Genomic DNA, 23,131 nt, shown 5'->3' on the forward strand with positions numbered 1-23,131 from the left:
CCCCCCAATCCATCAGGAGGAGTCCTTTTTCAGTGCTTCACTCTCAATCCTGTTCATCTATTCCTACCTAACGCAGTTATGGCCAACTACATCCAACCAACCTTATGGCCAACTACATCCTTAGCCCTCCACCAAGAGATCTAAGATGAACAAATAAATCAATAATAATCTCCATAGGTGGCTCCACTTCATTGTCAATTATTTAAAAGCATAAAAATCCCCATATCTGCAAGCAACCAGACAGTGAGCCTTTAAGCATAGCTGGCACATTTCTCTGCAGGCTTGTCTGCCTCCATAACACTTGACGGCAGTCAGTAACTGACAGCACGTACAAGGCAAAAAAGAAAGGAAAGCCCTCACGGCATCTTCCCTGGGGTCAGTACACCAGCATTTAGTACAACGCACTGTGATGAAGGACATACCTTTCCTCTAGTTACAAAAACCCCTTAGTGTAAGGAGGTGATGTATTAGCCCTTCTCTAATTAGCAATTTGCTTGGCTCCTGAAAACAGACACGTAAGAGACTACAATGTCATCTGTTCATCAGTGAGGTGAAGTGGACAAAGCAATTAACAAATAAAGACTAGTCTGCTAAACTGTTATCTCCTACCTCTTTTTCCATGGCTGCTTGGTGCTTTTTAATTAGCTTTTCCATTTCTGCAGCAAAATTGTTACGCTGAGTTTCAAGATCTTTGTCCAACCTGAGGCGATGCTCGTCCATCTCTGCCTTCAGTTTATTCTCTAATGCCATCAGCTGCTTCTGGTGTTGCCGCCTCATACGTTTATAGCCAGACATTTGCTCTCGCAGTTCAGAGTCTTGTTCATGCTCTTGCATTTGCCTTGTCACCTAGGAAGATAACCACACTGGGATAAAGGAACTTAATGCTTCCTCATCTGATTTTTAGCAGTCTTCTGACCACAAAAGAAAACTATTCGGTAATAGATGTGGATTGTTTGTCTTTTCTTTGTAAAGACCACCAAGGGTCCCAGTGGCAGCAGAGCAGACTGAAAACTGAATTCTGCAGCAGAAGATAAGCTCATATGGGCTCCAGTAGGAAAAGTATATAAACAATATATGGCTGTATACTGGATAATGTCTCCTTAGCCCACTATGAATGTGTATATAGAAACACACAGAAATGTACACAATATGCATAAGAAACTAAAGCCAGCTTACTATTATAAACTGCTTCCTGCATTCTGCTAAGCCTACCAGCACTGAAAACACCCACTGTACACAAATCACACCTGCCCAGGTGCTGCATTTTTTAATCAACCCTCATTCCACTATTTCAGTGATAACACTGCAGTCAATGAACACAGCTCATATTCTGCTGTGGTCCCAAAAGCTCTCAGCTGTTTCATAGACCCATCCTGAAGGCATCCCCTTCCTGCACAATCTCATCCCAATGAAGACCATGACGTACCAGCGACGCTGTGCGTATAGTAGCAAAGTGCTCTCGATTGCGATAATGAGACTTGTGGCGGGAGACTTGGGGAGGAGACTGGGGTTCTGATGCCCTCGTTCGAGGATCCGATTCCTCTCTGTAGTTTTCTTCCTCCTTATCAGCAAACATTAACACGACAGAATAAGAATTCCAATTGCTAAAGACTTTTGTTTCTGGTTCAAAAGGCATTTAAAGGAAAAGAAAGCAGATCTGTTTTAGACTCGTTGGGCTGGACAGAGGAATGTACTGCAATGGGAGCTGTGATCTAGGGTCTTTAATTTGGAGATTTTGTTGTGCAATTTTATTACCAGGAGGAAAATTACTAATTAGTGCTGTAAATGAGAAAAATAAATGGAAAACAGAAAACTCAGTACAAGAGTTTACTTCAAGAAAACAAAAAAGCTATTAAGTAGATTATATCAAGTCAGAGAGACAAAAACAACATCTCTGCAACCCTGAAAGACAGAAGATGATTTTCATTACACCCACTACAGAAATACCTCAAAGCAAATCCTAAAGTTTGTCATGGTGTATTCCACATTCTTACTTTGTCATTCACCACAACACGATTAGGAGTGAGATACGATATACTAATTAACTCCCCAAGGAAATACCTGTGTCTTTGTTGCATATCTGGGTAAAGAACAAAACATTCCAACCACACCTATCATTAGCTGGGGAAACGTTACTGAGCTGAGAACATGCGTGATAACCCATCTGCAGGGAGGGCAGCACAGATCCCAGTGATGCACTGCACTTCATCCTTCTTCACACAGAGGTAGGGCAGTCAAAGTGACTTTGCAGCTTGCCATGGTCACTGTACTGCCTTTTTTGAGCACCTCTGCTCATTAACCAAATACCCAAATCAGGTGCTGGGAAGCTGGGTGCTTCAGGAGGAGATTTCAAGCACCACTGTGGCCTTGGATTTAAGAATTCAGTAACTAGAAGGGGAAAGACTCAATCTTTTGGTCCCCAGAAGCAGAACTCTGCAAGATAAGGGCATTCACTGAATAATCCTATTCACAACTGCCATTGCAAGTCCTCATGATGTAGCAAATGATTTTGAAAACAATTTGATTAGTAAAATAATTGTTAATAAATCAAAAGAAATAAATGATTTTTATATAAACCTTCCAAATTTTCCAATGCAATTTAATGCATTTGTGACACGATATCAGGAGCTGCAAATAATGACTTAGCATAGGAAGTACTCCATTACTTTTTAACCATTGAACCAACCAAACCCATTCCCTTTTCACATTCTCAAAGTTATCCAGCCAAAAATCCCACACTTACCGGCTTTAAGTGAATGACAGAACTATTTGACATCACCGTATGGTCCCCTTCCATCATATCCAGCTCGCTCTTATCATCCGAGGCATCTGGAAGACTGTTAACACTACTGCTTTGGCTACTGGCACTGATAGACATGCTAGGAATGGACTGATTACTTCCGACACTGTTCACTGTTCCTGTCCTGCCGACACCATGATCTTGTTCCTAGCAGGAAGGAATTATTTAAAAAATTAAAAAAAAAATAAAAAAAATACATCAAGAAAATCCAAATCCCTTACAGCTCTATCGGAAGCCATTACTAGACTATATGCTCATTCTATTCCTTTACACAGGCATCTACCTGCCATGTCACGGCAGTTTCCACCCTCCAGGCACTGTCATGAAGCATTTCTCTTGTGGGATGCTGAGGAGAGAAAGAATCACCCTTGTCAAGATTAACTGGCTGATGTCAGACTCTTTTCAACTGCAAGCCTGTTAACAAGCTGAACTCCATCACGACTCAGCCCCAGCGTGTCACCAGAAGCTGTTCTGACACTGCATCACCTCAGTAAGTGTTCACCTGGGGACCCTGTGTGTCACATAATGCCCTTCTGTAGATAACAGAACTGGACTCTGCAATTTGGAGCTTCCACACAGTGACTGCAGCTTCCACCCAGAGAAAGACAAGAAGCGAATTCCTGTGTGTGGTTGTTTTTTAAAGCAAGTACAAATTTCTGCCTTGAGGGTCAGGAGAACATCCTCCAGGTGTACACAAAAGATTACCCAAAGCTCTGTGCTTTGCCAAAGCAAGGGAAACTTTGCACAACTGGAAGTTAGCTGTTCACACATGGGCAAACAGCACAGCATCTTGTCAGTACTGGGCATCTTCTGCTTGTCCTTGTGTGTGCCCTGAGGTAGGCTTCACTCCAAGAACAGACAGGAAGGCAAAGTTTATAGCCATGTGTGTAAACAGCCTCCATTCGTTTCAGCAGTATCTGAGTTATGTTAATTTACATGACATCATCTTTCCTTGGTGCAGCAATGACATTCACATTTTTTCCTCTCACCTCTTCCTCCTCCTGTGTTTCAACTGCAGGGCCATTATGTGCCTCCTGGAAGAGGAGCTTCTTCATTTTACGGTACTGCAGGTTGTCCAGTTCTCTCACTGCATCCTTTGTTCTCTGAATCAAGTCTATTAACACTGTTTCAGGCCGCTCCCGAAGAACAAACATGTGCTGCAGAACACACAAATAGGTGAGTGAACTCCCAGTGCTTAAAGGATACAACCATTATGAGCTCCAGTTGGGTTTGTTAGATCTCCTTCCTGCACAGGAAGAGAATACCCTCACAATTAAATGTCACTATGTTTAGAATTTACGGTCCAGACAGATTTCAGAATGATTGTTTTCTGATGGGAGACAACCACCAAAAAATAGCAATGTAAAAAAAACAAACAGGAAGTAGGCAAACAAACAAAAAAGGTTTATCACACACTGGGAAAACCAGCTGTTTAAAATCAGTCTTCTTTAGGTGTTGATGTATTTCAAGACATCATCTCCAACTACATCATCCTCAGTGGAGGGTGAGCAGCAAGTAATGTTGAAACACTTCAAGTCTGAGATGGTTAATATCTTAAACCACATGGTCAGTAAGAACATATCGACTAGCTCTAAGTATAAAAACCCATTCCTTGTTTAGCTAGATAATCAGATATTCAGCACGCAGCTATGAGTCATAAAATAGGCTGCAAATCAACATGCATCTCACTGCAAAGGTAGCTACATTTTGCCAACAGGTAAAACAATTCTCCTCTATGTATGTCAGATGCAGCTTTTCCAGCCTCCAGATGAAATGTGCTGTGCAAGCACGAATCATTATCAACACCACCACTAGTTTCATTTTGTTCCTTTGGATGACTGTATCGCCATTTCCAACATGTCACATCTCCTACCTGTCCCTCTAGAGAGGCACGCAGCTGTTTCAGGCTATAGATGTGGAAGGAATACATTCACAAACGTTTAATTTCCATCAATGTTCTCTTTAATTGCAGCTCACTGCTCAAAATAAAACCAATCTGCACAACCCTGAAATGGCAGGACTGCACTCCCACACCAAACCTTTCCTGGGTAATTGCACTTTTTCTTTCAGAATTCACCATTTTTAAAGAGGTAAAAGTTCTCAGAACCATTTAAGTAAAAAAAAACAACATGCAAAAAGGTGACGATAAAACCTTCAAAAATAGCATCCATTTTCAGGCAATGCAAAAAATGTGGCTGCTTAGCAGAAATGTGGCTGGGGTCAAAACCCCAAAATAAAGGAGGAGGAGAAGTCAGCAGAACTCAGGATGCCGCTTTGGGAAACCCATCAAAGTCACACTTAGAAGAAAGAACTTCGGTGTTCCAGCTGCTGTGTGAGCTGCACTCACTGATGGAACACCTCAGCTTTGTGTGACTATCCATCACACAGACTGTTTCTAGACAAGAGCAAGGAAAATGAAGCATCTGTAACATACAGGAGGAAAAATGAAGGGGGGAAAAAAAGCAAAGAAATAAAGCAAGAGAAAATCTGCAGATGCCAATGGAAAGCATGGGGAAGAAAACCTTTCCTATGCCTTCTTGCCCCAGGGATAACCATTAGAACAGCAGATTTCTACGTGCAAAGCACGCAGGTGATGGGAGAGGATAAAAAACCTTGAGAGGTATATATAGCATGGAATAAAGAGGGGAGTAAAGAAAGGTATTTGTTAACTAATGCACAGCAGCTCTGTCAGGATTAATTATAATCACTGGAAGGATAGACTGAGCTTAAGAAACTGACACCTCCTGACAAGCTGATGGGCATCCAGTGCCACTTGTTGGAGTGTTCTTTTATGTCAAAAACAGAGCTGGTATGGAGAATCACCTGGGGAACTGCCCCAGGGATGGGAAAGCTGCAACACTCCTTGGCTCAAAGGGAGTGGGGATAACAGGCAGAGCATTGGTAAATGGAACCTACTACCGCAGGTGGGACAGAAGAATGTCACCTTGCTAGTATCAGGTGGGAAACAAACAACAAGCAAAGCCCACCTTGAGAAGCTCCTCTGATGTAGGCCTGTCTTGAGGAATCTTCTGGAGGCAAGAATCTACGAAGTTTCGGAAATAGTCAGACCTGTGGCAAGGAAAGGGGAAAACATCCACCTGAGTGAGCAGCCCAGCACTGAGACATTCACATCTGGGTGCTGTTAGGAGGAATCACCCACTGCTCCTTACAGCACCCTCTGACATCCCCGACGGCGCCCACAGCTCCCAGCAGGACATTCCTGGAACCTCAGCTGCCACAGAATGCTTTGGCTTAAGAATATAAAAACATGGGGGAACTCAAGAGCTGCGGAAGTGCTGCACACAAACAGCCACCCACTTCTTTCCGTGCAAGCAGCACCCCTGTCAAATTCCATCCTGAACCAACTCTTCAAGGTTCTTGAACTCCTATAGGAGCCACAGATAGATTTTCCCTTTTTCCCCTTCCCATCCAATTCCCCACCACGTAACGTGGCCTTTTGTTGCCTCCATTTTTCAATACATTAAATTCTTGCTTTTCTATTTTTTGTCAGGAAAAAAAAGAGCATAAAATGAGCTGAACGTGTGGTCAAGCACCAGGGTGTGAAATGGCCTCACCAGAAAACCTCTGCAGTAGAAGAAGAGTCCTAAAAGATAAGGCACAATGCATTATGTTAAAGGCCTGGGACCACAGCTCAGAAAAACATCATCAGGAAGTTTTGAAGCCTTCAGATAAATTTACTGTGTTTGTTGATTCAAAACTGAGTCGCTGAGGCTGAGAGGCACAAAATGTTGCTACTGTGATTCGTTCTTCTGAAGTTGGTGCATCTGCTACATCCAAACAGTGTCTTCATCTCACAGAGCAAAACTTCAGCAAAAGGAGATTTAGGAACTGCCAGCGTGGTTTGTGATTCAAAAAAACACCAAAAAAAAAAACAAAAAACCACAAAACAAAACACAGAAAACCACATTTTTGGCCAGTCTCTGAGCTGCACAAGTTTACTGGCCCATGAATTGAATTTATTACAAGATCCTCCGTTCTTCCAGCAGCTTGTCCTGTTTCTACTGCATTCTACAGCCTAAAATGCATGTTTAGTGATTGGTCAGTTTCATATGTAGGGTGAACAGTGAGGCTAATAAGAACCTTCCGGCTCATATCTTCCCCATAGGAATCCAGCCATTTCAGGAACTCAGCATGACAAAGCACTCCATTTACAGCACTTCCCTACAACATTCCTCCCTCAGTAATACTCACCATTCATTAGACTGTAGTGTAGGGGATTCATTCTGCGCTATGTGATATAAGGCACTCATTGCGTTCATATTAAACAAAGGAGGCTTCCTTTCCGCTGGACAAAAAAGAAAATGATGTTTATGTAGGGAGACAGCAGAGTGTTTTTCGCTCCTTTACATCTTTTAGTTTGCATCCCTTTAACAAGAAACCCACATCAGCAGAATCACTGCTGAACACCAGCCCAACCCTGCAATCAGACAGATACGTTGGCACGTGCCCTGTGCCATCGGTCTCTGCTGCAGGAGATGAAAGTGCTTTGAAGATCAGATGCCTCGTCCTCTCGAGTTTCTAAACTACGTGATTTATCATAGTTGAGTTCTCTGACTCATTTTAATGTTCTAAAATAGGAGTAAGTTAACAGCGAGATCCATACTCAGCGTTCAGCCATTAGCATTCTTGCTTTGGTGTCACCCACTCTCTTTTATTATTATTATTGCTATTATCTAAAAACCAAAACACCACAGCTGCTAGAAAAGCTAACAAAGTTCTTATTCTATCAGGACATCGCAATAGAAGTGGTGAAGAAAATCTGGTTACAGCAGCCATCAGATCACACTGAACTGACTAAGCAGCGGGCAGGAAGTCAGTAGCAGCCTAACTCTTATACTATTTTGAGAGTTGCATTCTCTTTGGCTCTTCTCTCTTTCAAGCTTGTGTTACTCTTATGGACTGACACAGCATGAAAGCTTAATGAGGAAGGAGATGATCTCACTGTAACAACAAAACTGAAGCTTCATCAGAATGTTTATAGGGTAGACCTATAAAGCTCAGCCTCACTATAAACATTCCAAAGAAGCTGCTCAGGCCATGAGGACATTCCTACAGCAGGGCAAATGCAACAGAAAGCTTTCCTGAAAAAGAAAAATAGGGGAAAAAAGGGGGGGAGGATATTTATTATTATTATTGTTATTCTGCCTTTTGAGCCAAATAGCAGCAGTAACTTATGTACCGGAGATCCTGGTTAACTCATAGCTGTCAGGGAACAAAGCAGGCCCTATAGGCTCCTGATAAATAGTAAATTGAAGAATTAGGGCTCAGATGTGGCAGCTGCCCTTGCCCAAGCTGTTAGATAAGCACTAGCCTCTACTCAGGATCAAACTCATTGTCCCTTTAACGACTTGAACTGACTGTTCCCCCTATCTCTTTTCCTCTTAAAAAGAACATAAATCTTCAAGAAACAGTAAAACTGAGCCTTCAAGTGAGGGCTATTTCTAAGACTAAGCAATAACTTGAGAAAATTATTAGACGTCTCATTTTCCTGCCTCGTTTCCACGCTCATTTCAAAGCAGCACAACTGAGACGCCCACACCAACCCAGCCTGTAACACTCTATCACCCTGTCCTAGCCTCACCTCCACCAAGCCAGGAGCCATACACAGAGCCCAGCGCTTCATACTGCAAGAATGCAGCGTGCAGTACGGCACCCGGGGGTGTGGTGGCCATGAGCTCAGTGCATTCCTGGAGCACTGCAGCCAGCCAAATCTCCTCGGTCCACTAGGAGCTGCATTCTGTCATGACAGTCACACCCCTTGAACTTGCTTTATATTGGCAACAACAAAAACAACAACAAAAATCTCTGCTCTGAAGAAAGAATCTATTTCATGTCCTGGAAGAAAACGAAGTTGACAGTTGGGAATGTCAGACAGCATTTTTAGCTAAACTGTGCAGTTCGCATGGATTAGTGTGTTCCTGAGAGCTCCTGCTGCCCAGCCAGGCTGCTCCTCCGTTGAGGTCTTTGGACTATGAGCAATGCAATGTGACAGGGCTGCGAGGGCAGCCCCTGGGAACAGAGTGGAGTCAGCCCCACATCCCTACAGCTCCCAGCTAAGTGCTCCCTGGGATCCCATGGGCTGAGCAGCACAGTGTGCTGTGCTTCACTCAGTGTATTTTTGTTCTGAGATAATATCCTGCATTAAATTTAAACAGAATGCCATACTAACACAGTCCTAAATTGCCGTTCCACTTTAAGTAAAAGGTATTTTCTAGCCAAATTTATCTGCAAGTGACAAAATGCACTGCATATAGCTTTGAAACTGTTCACTTAACCTAAATTTCCTATTATCACAGGTCTCATTAACACAGCCTAAAATTTCATGGAAATAACATCAATTTACACCACTAACTGCTTTCACATTGATATGTTCAATGGTCCATTGCAAAACCTGTTCAGCAAACAGACTGTTTTTCAGTTCAAAAGTGATCAGCCTTCCCCACAGAACGTGAACACCTTCATGATACAGCTCAGCTATTTTCTTTGTGCAACTCTTTTTCCTCTGGGTAATGGAAATGCTGCCCCAATTCAAACCTAACTGGAGTCTCAGTCTTGAATTCCATAAAGCATATCTGGTTCTATTGTCTAAAATTCAAGCCCCAAATTCCCTCCAGTTCTAGACAAGGAAGGAAGCATAACTCCTTTGCACCGTAATTCAACTAAGTTCAAGGTATTTAATAACCACGTTTTATAGTTTGTTTTTCAAAGAAAATAACTTACCTAACTCAATACAGGTAATTCCAAGAGACCAAACATCTACTTTGCCGTCATACTGCCCTTCATCCATGGCTAAAATCACTTCTGGGGCCATCCTAAAATAGGAAATCAATACTCGTAAAATTCTGTGCAATAGAGCTTGTTATCAGCAGCAGCACTTCAATGAAACAGAACGTTACACTGATTTCAACCACCAACACCAAATAATTCCCCAAGATATCAGGCATGAACATGGCACACTGGGAACAAGGACCAGTTGATACGTCAGGGTAAAGAGAACAACAAAACATTTTTGTTACTACAAATACAAGGAATCACAATCTTGAAGTTGGAAACTGATTACCATATAATCTCTTTTGCAGAGTACATTCTATCACTATCACAGCTAGAGGATCGCAAAGCTAGCTCCAATAAAGTCCAAGTATGTTAAATACCCAGGAAATGATCATTTCACTTCACAGCTCCAGAACTGCTTGAAACACTTGGCTTACCAATATGGCGTCCCCACAAATGAGTTGGCAGGAGATGCTATGGAAGCAGATCCAAAGTCAGCAAGTTTCACCTGTCCTGGCTCTGTCAGCAGGATGTTTCCTGCCTTGATATCTCTGGTTAGAGAAAATACAAATGTCAGTATTATTCCTCTCCAAACCAGAAAATCTTCTACAGGAGAGATCACAAAACACAACAAGAACTCGCATGTTCTATCTGAAAAACACCCACATTTCTTCCAAAGACAAAACCTTTAATCTCAGGGCTAACAGCTTAACATTGCTCTGGATCTTTGAGCATAGCTTGTCTCAAAAATCAACTTAACGTTTCAGCTGCATCTAATGACACACCTAGATGAGCTTCATACACAACCACTGCAAAAAGAAAATCTCTCTGCTTATAGTTATTAAGTTTGGGATATATAGAATACAATCATTGAGGTAAATTATCCACAACTCTATGAGACAGTAAAACTATAACCACTTACCTATGGATCATATTGTGAGAATGTAAGTACGCTAATCCCTGGAGAGCACCATGGGTAATTGCTGCTATTTCCACTTCTTGCAATGGCTTTTTATGAACTTCGGGAAAGAATTTATTTGAAATTCAATATTAAAGAAAACAATGTAGTTTGCAGCATGCAAGTGAGCACTGTTAATAATGTAAATGCAGATAAAATACTAAAACTTAATTTTACTAAATACAGATAGAGAAGCAAACATTCAGTTTAGAAGTAGTTCCCAGAATAAGATAATCTACAATCAGATGCAATCTCCCACTCTAAAACAGCACCTATATTCCAACAAGAGACTGCCTCGAAGCTGCCACGTTCCTGTCTGTTCTGTGACTACTTTCCCAACTATCAATTGGGAACTCAACACTCAGTTTTCCATCAATGAAAGCTCTAGGAGTTGGGATCTAACTTATGGCATTTCACACATGGATAACTAAACTGGAGCAACACAAGTGACTCCCAAACAGCTCAGCTTCTGGTCCTGAACTGTTGCTGGCAAGGCAATGAACAGCTTACTGGATACCCATATTTCTCTGAAACTTCACTTCAAAAAGCTTGATAGAAAAGCAACCATTAAACAAAAGATCTGATTTTCAGTCAAACAAGCATGTGTGACATACCTTCTAGTAAGTCTGATGCTGATCCTAAACAATATTCCATAACAAGCTGTATGGAAAGAAATCAAAATAGGTGTTAGAAAATCTCTTCATAGAGATGGAAATAATTATCGGTGCACACAGTGCAGCCTGCAGTCAGTCTGCCCTGTGCCCAGCAAGGAGGAAGAGGAGGAGGTACAAGACTTCAATCTCAACCTGACACTACTGAAAACAGAATGCCCTTTAACATGCTCCATATGTTTAAATAAGCAGCTTTCATATATAAAAAAAAAGGGGGGGGGAGGAAAAAAATATTTAAGAATATACTGTATCCACCAGAAGCACCAAATTACTGTCCCTGAAAAACAAACCTATAATAAACAATAATGAAATGGCATTTAGAGTCACCAGAAAAAATCCTAGCGCAGATTGTATGCTAAACTTAGCTGGAAATCAACAGTGCTCAGCTATAACAATGCAAGCATTACTTATAACATAAGCCCATCCGACCACTGACCCCTCGCACAAGGGCAGCTCTAGCTGGAATTAGCACAGCCTTCTTGTGTAAGACACCAAGCACCAATGCTTCAAAGGAAGGCGAGAGCATTTTCCATCCAGTTATGTATTGTATTACACATCTTACTTTGCATTCACGTACTCAATATGAATGCTAAATTGCACTTAAGCTCATCAGAGTATTAAAGGGCTACTTAGGGATTTACTTTACAATTTTGTTCCTGTCAAATCCGAAGCCAAAAAAGGAAAGAAGCTAAAATTTTGTCCTACTGGTTTATTGAAGGTGATATAGGAACACTACTTGTAACTTAAATCAGTGCTTCAACTATTTGATTTATTTAGCATATAAAAAGACTTTGTCAATGAGAGGTGCTAAATCACACTGAGTTTGACAAGGTGTTTCCCCTCCATAACCAAACGCAGCTATTCCTACACATGCATTTTTATGCCGTCTCATACAAACTAACTTTAGTTTGGGGGTTTGGATTTTTGTTTGTTCATAAGGATTCTATTCCATTAAGATACAACTGAACACTTACTTCTGGAGCACATCAAGTCAACCTGCACAGTAGTGAGCTGTTAACATTCAGTGGCAATACCAAGAGCTTTGTTTAGTTATCTGTAAGTATCTGATAAAGTTGCCAGGCTCATCTTCTGGACAGTACAATGAGATTCTTCACTTTGAGGTAAGAAAGTAATAAAGATTTTTTATTGCCACCAGTTCCTCTTTATTTTGGATACTCAGTCCATTGAGCTGGGCACTTCAGACTAACAGCACCATCACCTTACTCTGCAAGTTAAAGGGAAAACTTCCCTAAACCCTGTTTTTCAGAAACTATGTTTAATTTTGTTCAGCATCTGTAATGTGTCTGTCTGTACATATGTGAGTTTGTGCAATGTAAGTGCCTCCTGGGAGTCAGCTGTCGATAGCTTACAGCACCCTTAACCAAGGCCCAGAGAAGCACAGAGCGCAGCAATGCTTACCCATGCCGTATGCTCCCGCAAATAGCAGCCTTTGTATTCTATACTGTTAGGGTGTTTTATTCTTTGGAGGAACTTGACTTCCTTAATAATATCCTGCCATTTCTGTAGGAAAAAAAAGAACAGAAAGACTTCATGAACCTGGCTGATTTTTTACTTTTCTTTCATTAATGTCATTTATTTATTTTAGAAGGCAGAAATCAACATTAAGTTCCAAGTCAAAAAAGTTTCCATCAACATTGTGATGTTCTCCACGTCTCTCCTCATCTGACCTACAAAAGAAGCTCATTGATTAATCCCTTTGAGAAGAATCTCTAGTCAGTGTAACGCTTTATATCTGTAAGTGTACATCACTTGAGATCTGAGGAAGTACTCAAAAAGAAGTAGTTCTCCTAAGGGATACCATTTCTTCTGTCCAATGAAACATAGACCTCAATCTGAAAGTGATGTGAATGAGTGCCCTTAAGCAGACTCAACCATCTCTTCCTTTAGTCTCGCACCTACCCCTGCTGGTAACCACATCATGCTGGAAGATGTTTGGCAGCTATAAATCAACGTTCTTGATAACATTTCTCCATTACTAGTTACAGGGAACAACTTAATATGAGGCACCTACTAGGCAAGGGAATCCAGATTTATGAGGAATGCTGACAGTGCAATTGTAAAATACAAAAGAGGACAAAAGGTCATTTTCTAATGTGTGCCTAAACACTTTCACTGCTCCCTGGCGATAATCAGAAAGTCCTTCAGCTCACTGCACACCCACCCAACCTCAGGCAAGAAAGGCAACAGCTGGGAAGTGCAATGGCAGAACTAGAATTACTGGGAAAGATGCTCAGTAGCACATGCAGTAGCTGAAATCATTCAAGTATGGAGATGTCAACATGGTGGTGTTGACACTGAAAAGGTTTTCAATAAAGAGTATCAGTTCTGAAGTTAATCAGAGGCAGAGATCATCTAACACAGAAGGTTCCACCCCTAAGAAGCTCGTAGGCCCAGCAACGCTCCTCAGTTGTGTGAGCAACAGAAGCCAAAGCAAGGAAGCACCTCTCTAGGCTTCCCCTATACTGGGACGAGAGGCAATATATTAGTAAAGACCTATTTGTGATCTCCTGAGTGAAAGAAAAGATCACACTATGAGTTTAAATAAGTTAAAGTAAGTTAAAAACTTATTTTTAAATTCACATATATTCTTATTTTAAAGAGTGATTTACCCTACCTATCATAAAAATCTTAGTATGAAAACAAAGTAAATCTGAATGACATCAGAACACACTTAGTTCCCTTTACATAGGCAGCATGGTAACTCTAGCAAACTTCCAAAGAAAACAAATAAATTTAGAAGTAAATAGAAAGCATTTTAATCCTTGTCTTGTTACTTTCTTCAAAATAAAGAAACATATGCACTGGAGACAAACAGAAGTTATTTCTGAAGCATGCACAGTTTGTTTCATTCATGTGAACGGAGTATTTATAGCTCACAGTAATTAAAACAGCAGGACAAGTAGTAAGTACAAATTATTCTTTCATCAGTACACAGTTAAACAAGTCACTGCAGTGACAAAATAGAAGCATGCACAGCAGATTTAACTATGAAGTTAGAATTGCTGGAGAGACATTGCCACCTTTACCTCCTACACACACACAGAAACAGAAAGGAAGCGATGCTTCAGTGCCTGGCAGTGCAGATGATCAATACACAAAAGGCAGTTTCTGTTATGAGTGAAACTCATCAGAGTGAGGCTGCCTCTAAGCCTGGGATGTAGAGAATGGAGGGAGGAAACCACCGATGCCTCAAACGATGTGTTTACAATAAATACATCTGCTGAAAAAATCGTGCCATGATTTGATAGATGTCATTACCAGCAATAATACCAAATCAGCTGTTCACGTCCCTTTGAGCTTTTCAAGAATCTGCACTGGCACTTAAACGTTTCAAGTATAAAATCAATTATCTCTGCTAAGCATCTTAGGAAGAAACACTCATCTGGGGTGGCCAAGAAAATGCTGCACATTGAAACCTCAGAGGCCTATTTTTCCAGATCACTCCTCAAAGATGACTTTAATCCCCAGCCCTGACAGCTTTCCCCAACCGTGCTGCTGTTCATTCACCGCTTTTGTTTTAGCTCCTCCTTTCAGGGCAGGATGCACTCAGTCACATTACTTGTGTAAGGCAAGATTCGCTCTGAATCTTTCACTACTGCAGCCCACTGCTACTATTCCTAGTAAGCCTTGGTCCAATAAGCAAAATGGATCCTTTAGAATTGAATGTTTAAGGGTGAAAAAAAAGTTTGAATACATACATGCTATTTTCTCTTTTTCCATCTATTTTGGGTCTTTTTTATTATTATTTCTACACATTTATGTGACCCCATAAATTGCACTTCACACCTGAAGAATCCTGCTGATCTTTTCCAGGTGAAGACAAGACAGATAAACACTGAGAACAATAAACAATGCTGTTTACACTGTACCCTCCTTCACCTTCAGGTACAGGAGAGATCTCTCTCACCACAGCCCAGGATAATTACAGCCATCCCACAGAACAAACATTTGCAGTGGTCAAGACTCCATGCACAAGATATTCTCCATACCTCATTGGACTGCTTCCCGCTGTACGACATCTTCTTGATGGCCACCACTTCGTTGGTGCGCACATCACGTGCCTGCAATGTGAAAACGGGATGCATCAGTTCATTCAAGTCACCACTTCCCATAAGCACATACACACATAAGGGCTGAACCCAGGAAGAAGCACTGAGAAACCATTCTCCATCAGTTAGGTGCTGCAGAAAGTGAAAACTGAAGCATCTTCCAAGGGGTGTGATTGCTCTGAGATAAGGTGCAACAGGTCTCTGTGCTCAGCATCCCAGGGGCTGGGTATGATCATCCCTAAACTACGAATCACAGCTTATAACAGCAGCTCTGATTCAAGCAGAATGGATTTTCTCTAAATCAACATCCCTCCTATCCTTGCTACGCTCCAGACAAAACAGAAGCAAGGCCCAGGCCCCCTACTCCATCCCAAATGCAAGCACAGCTGTCACAGGACACTGCTCCCCCAAATCAGCTATCATCTTAAAGGAAGAAAGATCATATAGAGATGGCAGGCAGCACACGGACATCCATCCCCAGGTGTTAGCACAGACTTTCATTTGCTCAGCCCAATAACGTTGTTGTTTACATTGCAAAATAAGCCTGAGTGGTTTTCACACTTCAAAGGCAGATGTCCTGATTTCAGACAGTCCCATTTCAAGATAAGACAAGTGTTGTTTAAATTGGCACACAGCAGTGGCCTGTGCACCTTACAGTGAGCCTGCAACCAGCAGGGATGAGGGCCAAACAAGGCCCCACCTGCCTTTGCTAAGGACACCACTAGCACAGAGGTGGGGGGGGGGTCTCTCAGAGCAGCACAGCTCATTGGGATATGAAGCCAAATGATACAAATCAAAATAACACACATGCCTGCAGATACTGAAGACTGATGGAAAAGCTGATTTTTTAATGTATCTGTGCTATCAGAGCCTATCAGAGCACAGATTAATGAAATGTCGGCACTCTGCCTTTTACAAAAGTGGTTTTTAGCCCTGTTTTATTTCTGTCATTCATTAAAAAGATTCCCAGAGTTCCCTGCCAGCCCTTCTTTCAACCAGATGTAAGCTGGAACCATCACTCTCTCTACTTTCCCTTCTGTTTAAGAGGACACTCCCTGCTGTCTCGCTGATATTACAATACCTATAAGTGTTCATTTTTGTTGGCTTCGCTGGGGTTTTTCTTAGCGGGGGTCTGGTTGGGTTCTATTTGGTGACATATACATGTATATATGTACATATATATCCTAGATCTTTGCCTCTAATAAGAAGCAATCTCTGGAACATGCAAGTCAGTGAGGAGCTGCAATAAAGCAAGGAGCAAAATACTACAGCGGAGCAGAAGGAGCAGCGCTAACAAAAGGGAGTGGGTTATTCTTCAGCTCCATCTGCAGCATTCCAGTGCAGTAGGTTTCCTGTGTCAAAGGAAAGCTATTATTACATTGCAGAACATGGAGTAGGGTAAGGATAATACAAAATGATTCAGAGGTGCCAGACTTGCAGTTTCTAGGAAACTAAACCGTAAGGTAAACCAGCAACATTCATTTCAATTATAACAAGGGATGAGAAACTTTTTGGCCACTACTGGACAGAAACCAAGAAGAAAGAAGAGTGGATTGGATGCCTTGGGTAACTGCAGCAGTGACACGAGCAAAGCACCAGCAAGGAAAGGTGGAAGTCTGTCAGCGCCTTTGGTCAGATGCTTTTAAGCTGTTATTAACTATAATCCAATATCACATTGATCGGAGAACGTTTAATATTGCACATTAGCAGGACCAAAATCTTGCTGAAGAAATCTGGTTTTATTTTCTCTCTAGCTTTACAGAAGAACAAAGGACCCAAAACATACACTTTTCTACATCAGTTCCGATACCTATTTTGCCTTAATTTCTCCCCTCCTGCTGCCCACTAAGTCATCTTGTCCAACCATCAGCATCATACTTTGGGTTTCTGCTTGAGACACTAAATGTCAGAACATGAAACGGCTTTAGATTCAATATCTTAGAAAGGTCTTAGATCTACTACATGTAAAAAGATGTATATATATACAATACAAAAACACCACAGGCCAAAGCTTTACTTTGTGCCATAACCAACTGTTAGCCTAAAATGGTGGTTAAAAAGAAAAAGATGGATCTATATGTTAATGACCTCTTCCTTCCTACCTCCCTGCAGTAATGGGCAAGCACACCCAGCCCAACCACTGCCACAGAGTGCTGCAGATGCCACGATGGCAGCACGCTGCTGCTGTTTGGGAATGCCATTAGTTTGCAGGTTATCTCCAGCTGATGCTGGTTGTACACATTCGTGTGGCTCACACGTTCCTTTATAATGAGTTCCCAACAAACTTCACCAATACTTCCACTAACAGGAAGACAGATTTTCTGTTCTCTCCTCTTCTGTCCACGCTTCAAGCCATGTGAGCAAGGGTTGGAAGTACAGTCACAGGTGAATGCTGCTATATCAGAAAGCACTTCCTCCTCCAGATCTGCTCCCAGACAGCGGCAGCTCATAGTTTTAAGCAGGGAACAAAATTAAGAAGCTTTTCCTAATTAGTTCATCTGTGCTGCATTAAATTTGAGCTGGAAGGTTCCCAACATGGTCTGCTGCAATTATTAACAATGAATAGGCATCTCATAAAATCCTGACACAAATGGCTTTCTGAAGGAAAATTGGCAGGTTTGGCCACACCTCCTATAATTATAAATGTGAAAAGGGTTTGGTTTTTTTTTTTGAGGAAAATGGTTTTTTAATGAAGGTCTCATAGTACACACTTTGGTTAACACAGAGCAGACAAAGCTGCCCTGCAGTACCTGAGCTATACAAACAGCCTGGGAGAAGCTGCTGTCCACACACACCTGTCAATAAGTTTAATACAGCTGAAGAATGGGATTCTTGCCTGCAGTAGGGAAGGACGTGTCAGGCCAAATGATAACAAAAGCCCCAACATCCAGGTGCCAAACACAAAGAATGGCTGTAAGGCAGCCTGTGGGGTACACAGGAAGGGAGAAGAGATGATAAGGAGACTATCAGACCGACAGAACTGCGTTGTCAATCAGAATTGATGGAGCCGAAATACATGTTTTAATGTGCAGAAAAATCCCTACTTGCAATGTAACAGTGCACCTGGAAGCACTGGGCAAGGGCCACATCTCCAGCTCTTCCTTTCAGCCTGTATGCAAACACCTTACACACACCGTCAGCCTGCAAACAAGCTGAAACTGCACAGACATACAGGAAAATGCCTCTGCTCCAAACATCACACCAACATTCACAGTAATCACAACTAAAATCCATAAGGCACGAGGCTACTTACAAAATAAACTGCTCCAAAGCTTCCATGGCCAATCTCTCGGAGATCTGTGAAGAGCTTTTCTGGATCTTCTTTGAAGAAGAGCTCTGCGATTTCGGGGTCCTTCAGGCTGCCCGCTCTGCTGGTTGATGGCATCCTGCTGGGCAGTGAGCCGACCGACTATCTGGGTATAAAGTGCTGCCTCAACCCTTGGTTCATCTGTATGAATGGAGCCTCTTCAGCATGGATTACTGCAAGAGAAAGATTGCAGTCCTTCACTGATTATCCTCTGCTCAAAGACCCACGAAGAAACCAGCAGAAGAGCAGCTTCCACTTCTTCCCAAGCACGCAGCCCCATTACATGAAGCAGTGCAACCCATCCATTTGCTGGGATGGCAAAGTCCCACTGAGATGGCAGTGGAGCATTTCAACAGAACACAATTCCAAACCAAAGCACAGAATGAGACGCATTCCTTCCCCCAGCATCTGCTCCATCACCTGCAGAGAGGTCAGCAGTGTGACACCAGCTTGTCACCAGTGAGCCCCACTACTCCCAGTGCCTCTCCATGAACACACGCCATATCTCCAACCATCAGCTGGACTTTCCAAAGTGGAGCACAGAGCCACACGCTCACACACCATTAGGGATGCACGGAACCCTTTCTGTTTACACTGTGTGTTTGCTTTCATTTACTGAAGATGTGCCTTGGAGTCTATCCATAACACAAGTGTACTTTCAGGTTGTGTCAAAACCCTCCTATTTCTTAACACCAGGTGAAGCCACGCAGACAACACAAGCAGAACACATTGGGGTTTGTCCTATGGGAAGAGCACGACTATTGGGATGTCCTCTTAGCTCCCAACAAACTGTGTCCAACTAAAACAGTTCTCTGTCACCAGCAAACAGCTCACCGTGCTGCTCAGTGCCTTCATAAATCCCTCACCTGGTCAAGACTTGCACTTTTTCGATTGCCATTTTATATCTCAAGTTTATCTTTTAGGTTTTAATGTCTTTTAAGCAGGGAAATTAAAACAAACAAACAACACACAATAAATCTGATTTCACCAGTCCATCAGAAGGTCTGTAACCATCCCCATCTGTTTTTCCTCCTTTTCTGAGCATTACAAACCCCACCTTTCTCCAAGCCCACCAACCAATCATTGCATGTAGCAGTTCCAACAGGGATGAACACAGCCATGCTCCTGATGCTGGTGCTCCATGCACCACTCCTCCCCAGGCAGCTGCAGCACATGGACCTGCAGCAGCCTGCCTGCTCCTTGCTAGCTGCAGTGACTGCCTGCACTGCTGCAAGGAGAGCATGAGAGACAGAGACATACCTTGATATGGTGGTGAAGCCTGCAAGATTCCCCTGTTTTCCTGCTGAAGACATACATGGGAGAGAGAAGGCAGAGCAGAGAGCTGACATCCAGCATTTCTCTAGCTTTCATTCAAGCAGTCACAATGCAAGATTTCTAGTGTAACCCAAAGCATGACAGCCCAGCCCCGGGGGCTAAGGAAAAACCAGTGTGAAATCCCAGAGGTGAACCAAGCACAAGATCCAAGCATGGAGCACACAGCCCTGGCAGAGCGCAGCACACACACACACTGTGTATCAATGCAGAGTCACCCCAGCAGCACACAGAGCACATCTGAGTGCCAGCAGAGAGGGGCTGGGGCACAGCACTGGGGCTGCACTGCCCACACCTTCCTTACATCACACAGTAATGAACACGGCATGGGAAGGGAAACCATCAGCTCCCAGTGAGCTCCTACCTGAAGCCTGTTACATTGATGAAGACTGGATGAAAAGTTTTCTTTCATTATTTTTCTTTCTTTCTTTCAAATAAGCCAACAATATTCCACTTGATTCCAGCTCTAACAAGCACACAACACTGAAAGACAACTGTTTCACATTTACAGCCCCAAAAGAAACAATAGACAAAAAGCATCAGTCAGAAAAGGGAGAGAATGGAGCGGGGGGAAGGGAGCTGATAACCAGAGCACACTCAGTATTATTGAAGGAATGCTTCTTGGACCAACGGTAATGATGTCATGTTCCATCTTTTAAGAAGCATCAGATTCTCACAAAAAGGACATTGTTGTTCAAAAGCAACTGCTGCAATCCCGGCATGCCCTTTTGCCTACATCTGTTAGTCGGAGGGGCTAGGCTTGGATAAACCTGCTAATATGGCCCCGAGTCACATGGCCCCGCAGCAGCGCGTGCAGGGATGTGGGCAGGGGACACATAGCACAGCTGGGACTGCTGCTGCCCCACTGCTGTGCTCCTCATGGCCTGCATGGAGAGCACGTATTAAAAGCTTCAGCGGGATAGCAGGGGCTGTGCCCACCCGCTGCAATGGCACTGGGATGTTATGGGAAGCGGAACTGGAAGCGGTGTGCGCTGTGATTAACACGTTGTTCTAAAGGTTCTGGCAATACAGATGAGTCTCAAGGAAAAAATAAACAAAACCCGCAACCAAAGTGCACCAAAAATCCAATGACAGAGCAGCAAGCAGCTGGTTTTCTAAATTACAGCTAAGCTGCAATGACATGTTTTACATTCTTCCAGCCAGGCAGTCTCTCTGCTACAGGTTTTGGATCCTGTTAAGCACAATGGGACCAAATATCTCCCACTGGGTGACTTCATGGGGCCATGGATGGGGACACGATGGTGCACTGCCCTATGATGAGGCCATCGCACTTATCAGCTGCTCAGCTCTGCTCAAAGAGATTCCACTGCTTTTCCCTGTTACCATTACACTCCACAAAAACACTGAAATGCATACAACACAATGATTGGTGCTTAGATCGAGTCTACAATCCAATAAGTTGCTTTAGGAGCTGAAAAAGACTCAAAATAAACCAAGGAATGACCAAAGCACAAGGCCAGACCAACTCAACCCTTGCAAAACTAATGTACTGAGTGACTGTAAACAGCACTGATGACAGGCCAAGATGTTTTTATCAAATTACTTTCATCCAAACAAGTGTCAATTAGCAGAAACTGCGTGCACGCAGCCACTGAGCTCTATGAATAGCAAAGTTCCCTGTCATTATGGCAGCATTCAATGTGCACGGGCACACCTCAAACCACCGCCAGGGGAAGCTGGGAGGTGAGGAAGGGGTAGGACCTGTTCTCTCAGAGCTCCCTGCCCGTGTCACCCCATGCCCAGCCCTGTGACTAAGATGCCCCAGGATCCCACAGAGGAGCACAAGCGCAGCCAGGTGCCACAGCTTGGTCTGTATGTGAGCCTTATGCTTTGGAGACTTCTTTCCCCATGGTGTAGAGAAGAGAATGCACTTGGATTGCCCTGCAAGATACTCACTGAGCCCTCCACTCATCTGCCGTGTTCCTTCTCAGCCTCACAGCCAAATCCAAGCATTGAGAATGACGACAAGCAGAGCCACGACAGGCAGAGCCCATCGTACCATGCGAAGCACGAGCGCACCAAAGCCTTTGTAGTGCCTTGGTTCAGAAGTTTGTAGGAACCAACACGTGACAATTAGCACAGAGGCTCGTAGATTATTAGCATTAAAAAGCAGCACGTGCTGTCCATACAAATGAAGTCTCAGAGAGTCAATATATTCAACATCCCTCAGCTTCTGGAAGCGGGGATATTACAGCACAGCTAAATATCCATCTCGGGAGCACAAAATGGAAGCCTCGCACTGATGTATGCACCACGAAGCTGCCCACCACCCTGTATTTCACAAGGTACAAGGCAGCAAGCCACAAGGACTCATATAATGGCTCACAAGGCCAACAGGAATGTTGCCCTCCATTACAGAATTGTAAACAAACTATTATTTGCCGTTTGAAATGCAAATCTTGCTTTGCATTGTAGTTGTCTGCCAAATGATACGCTTAATGCAATAAAAACTTGGGGGGGGGAAAATCTACCTTCAGTATCAGATGTAGGTACAGCACACGTTTCTCCCTGCTAAAATGTATATCACACTTCAGGTCTATGAGCCCACGGTCCTTTTACCTTCAGGGCTGTGTCCTCTAACAGTGGAGACAACACAGTGAATATCCAACACAGACAAACACAGGCTCAGGGAGTGAATGAGGCTCAGGTTAACTCAGCCTCTCAACACACCATTGAAATTCTCCTGCACGGCTCCCAGCTGACACCAAAAATTCCCACCACCATCAGGAATAAGGTGAACCACAACTACTGAGAGAACTGGCTGAAAGGTTTTGTCTCCTGCTTACAGTTATACCCAAAGCAAGAGCTGGATGGGAAGGCTGCCTAATACTGCCTTAAAGATCGCTGTTCATTTTCAGTGTAGCGGTGAAGGCTTGACATACAAGCCCAGTGCTTTGCATCGTTTTAACCTCTTTCTCTTTTAGTAGATGCAGAATAGCAACCTATAAGATTAAAAAAAGCAATGTGATGAATGGCATGTGCAGTGTCTGCAAGAACATAGTTACCCTGCACGTTGCTGTGGACATGCCTTAAAACAACTCTCAACACAGGCTCTGGTCCACCTGGTATCAAAAGCATCACATTCCTGGTGACTCTCGCAATGGGAAGCCCATCGCATCTCCCAGCCCACAGAACGGGCTGTGATTTTGGTCACTGGATCCATGTGAAACCACACACAGC

The 23,131-nt window shown here is 43.0% G+C and overlaps 1 protein-coding gene across 4 annotated transcripts in view; it reads right to left on the reverse strand.

Moving 5' to 3' along the window:
• TAOK1 (TAO kinase 1) overlaps positions 1-23,131 on the reverse strand; it is a 54,091-nt gene that overhangs the window by 12,963 nt on the left and 17,997 nt on the right. For 2 of the 4 annotated variants that reach the window (XM_015880561.3, XM_085522128.1), the window contains exons 2-14: positions 18,545-18,771; positions 15,232-15,303; positions 12,641-12,742; positions 11,165-11,210; positions 10,515-10,611; positions 10,030-10,143; positions 9,542-9,633; positions 7,013-7,106; positions 5,788-5,869; positions 3,790-3,957; positions 2,744-2,947; positions 1,427-1,561; positions 610-846 (exon numbers count right to left, since the gene is read on the reverse strand). In XM_015880561.3, the coding sequence (XP_015736047.1) occupies positions 610-846; positions 1,427-1,561; positions 2,744-2,947; positions 3,790-3,957; positions 5,788-5,869; positions 7,013-7,106; positions 9,542-9,633; positions 10,030-10,143; positions 10,515-10,611; positions 11,165-11,210; positions 12,641-12,742; positions 15,232-15,303; positions 18,545-18,676 (1,575 nt within the window). In that variant the 5' untranslated portion in view covers positions 18,677-18,771. Of the gene's footprint in view, positions 1-609; positions 847-1,426; positions 1,621-2,743; positions 2,948-3,789; positions 3,958-5,787; positions 5,870-7,012; positions 7,107-9,541; positions 9,634-10,029; positions 10,144-10,514; positions 10,612-11,164; positions 11,211-12,640; positions 12,743-15,231; positions 15,304-18,544; positions 18,772-19,858; positions 20,199-23,131 lie in introns of those variants that run through there. The other 2 variants (XM_032448422.2, XM_085522129.1) reach the window with 2 other exon arrangements.

Source organism: Coturnix japonica, chromosome 22 (genome assembly GCF_054131305.1).
Source record: "Coturnix japonica strain WE chromosome 22, WE-NBRP24, whole genome shotgun sequence".
In the NCBI taxonomy this organism is placed as follows: domain Eukaryota; kingdom Metazoa; phylum Chordata; class Aves; order Galliformes; family Phasianidae; genus Coturnix; species Coturnix japonica.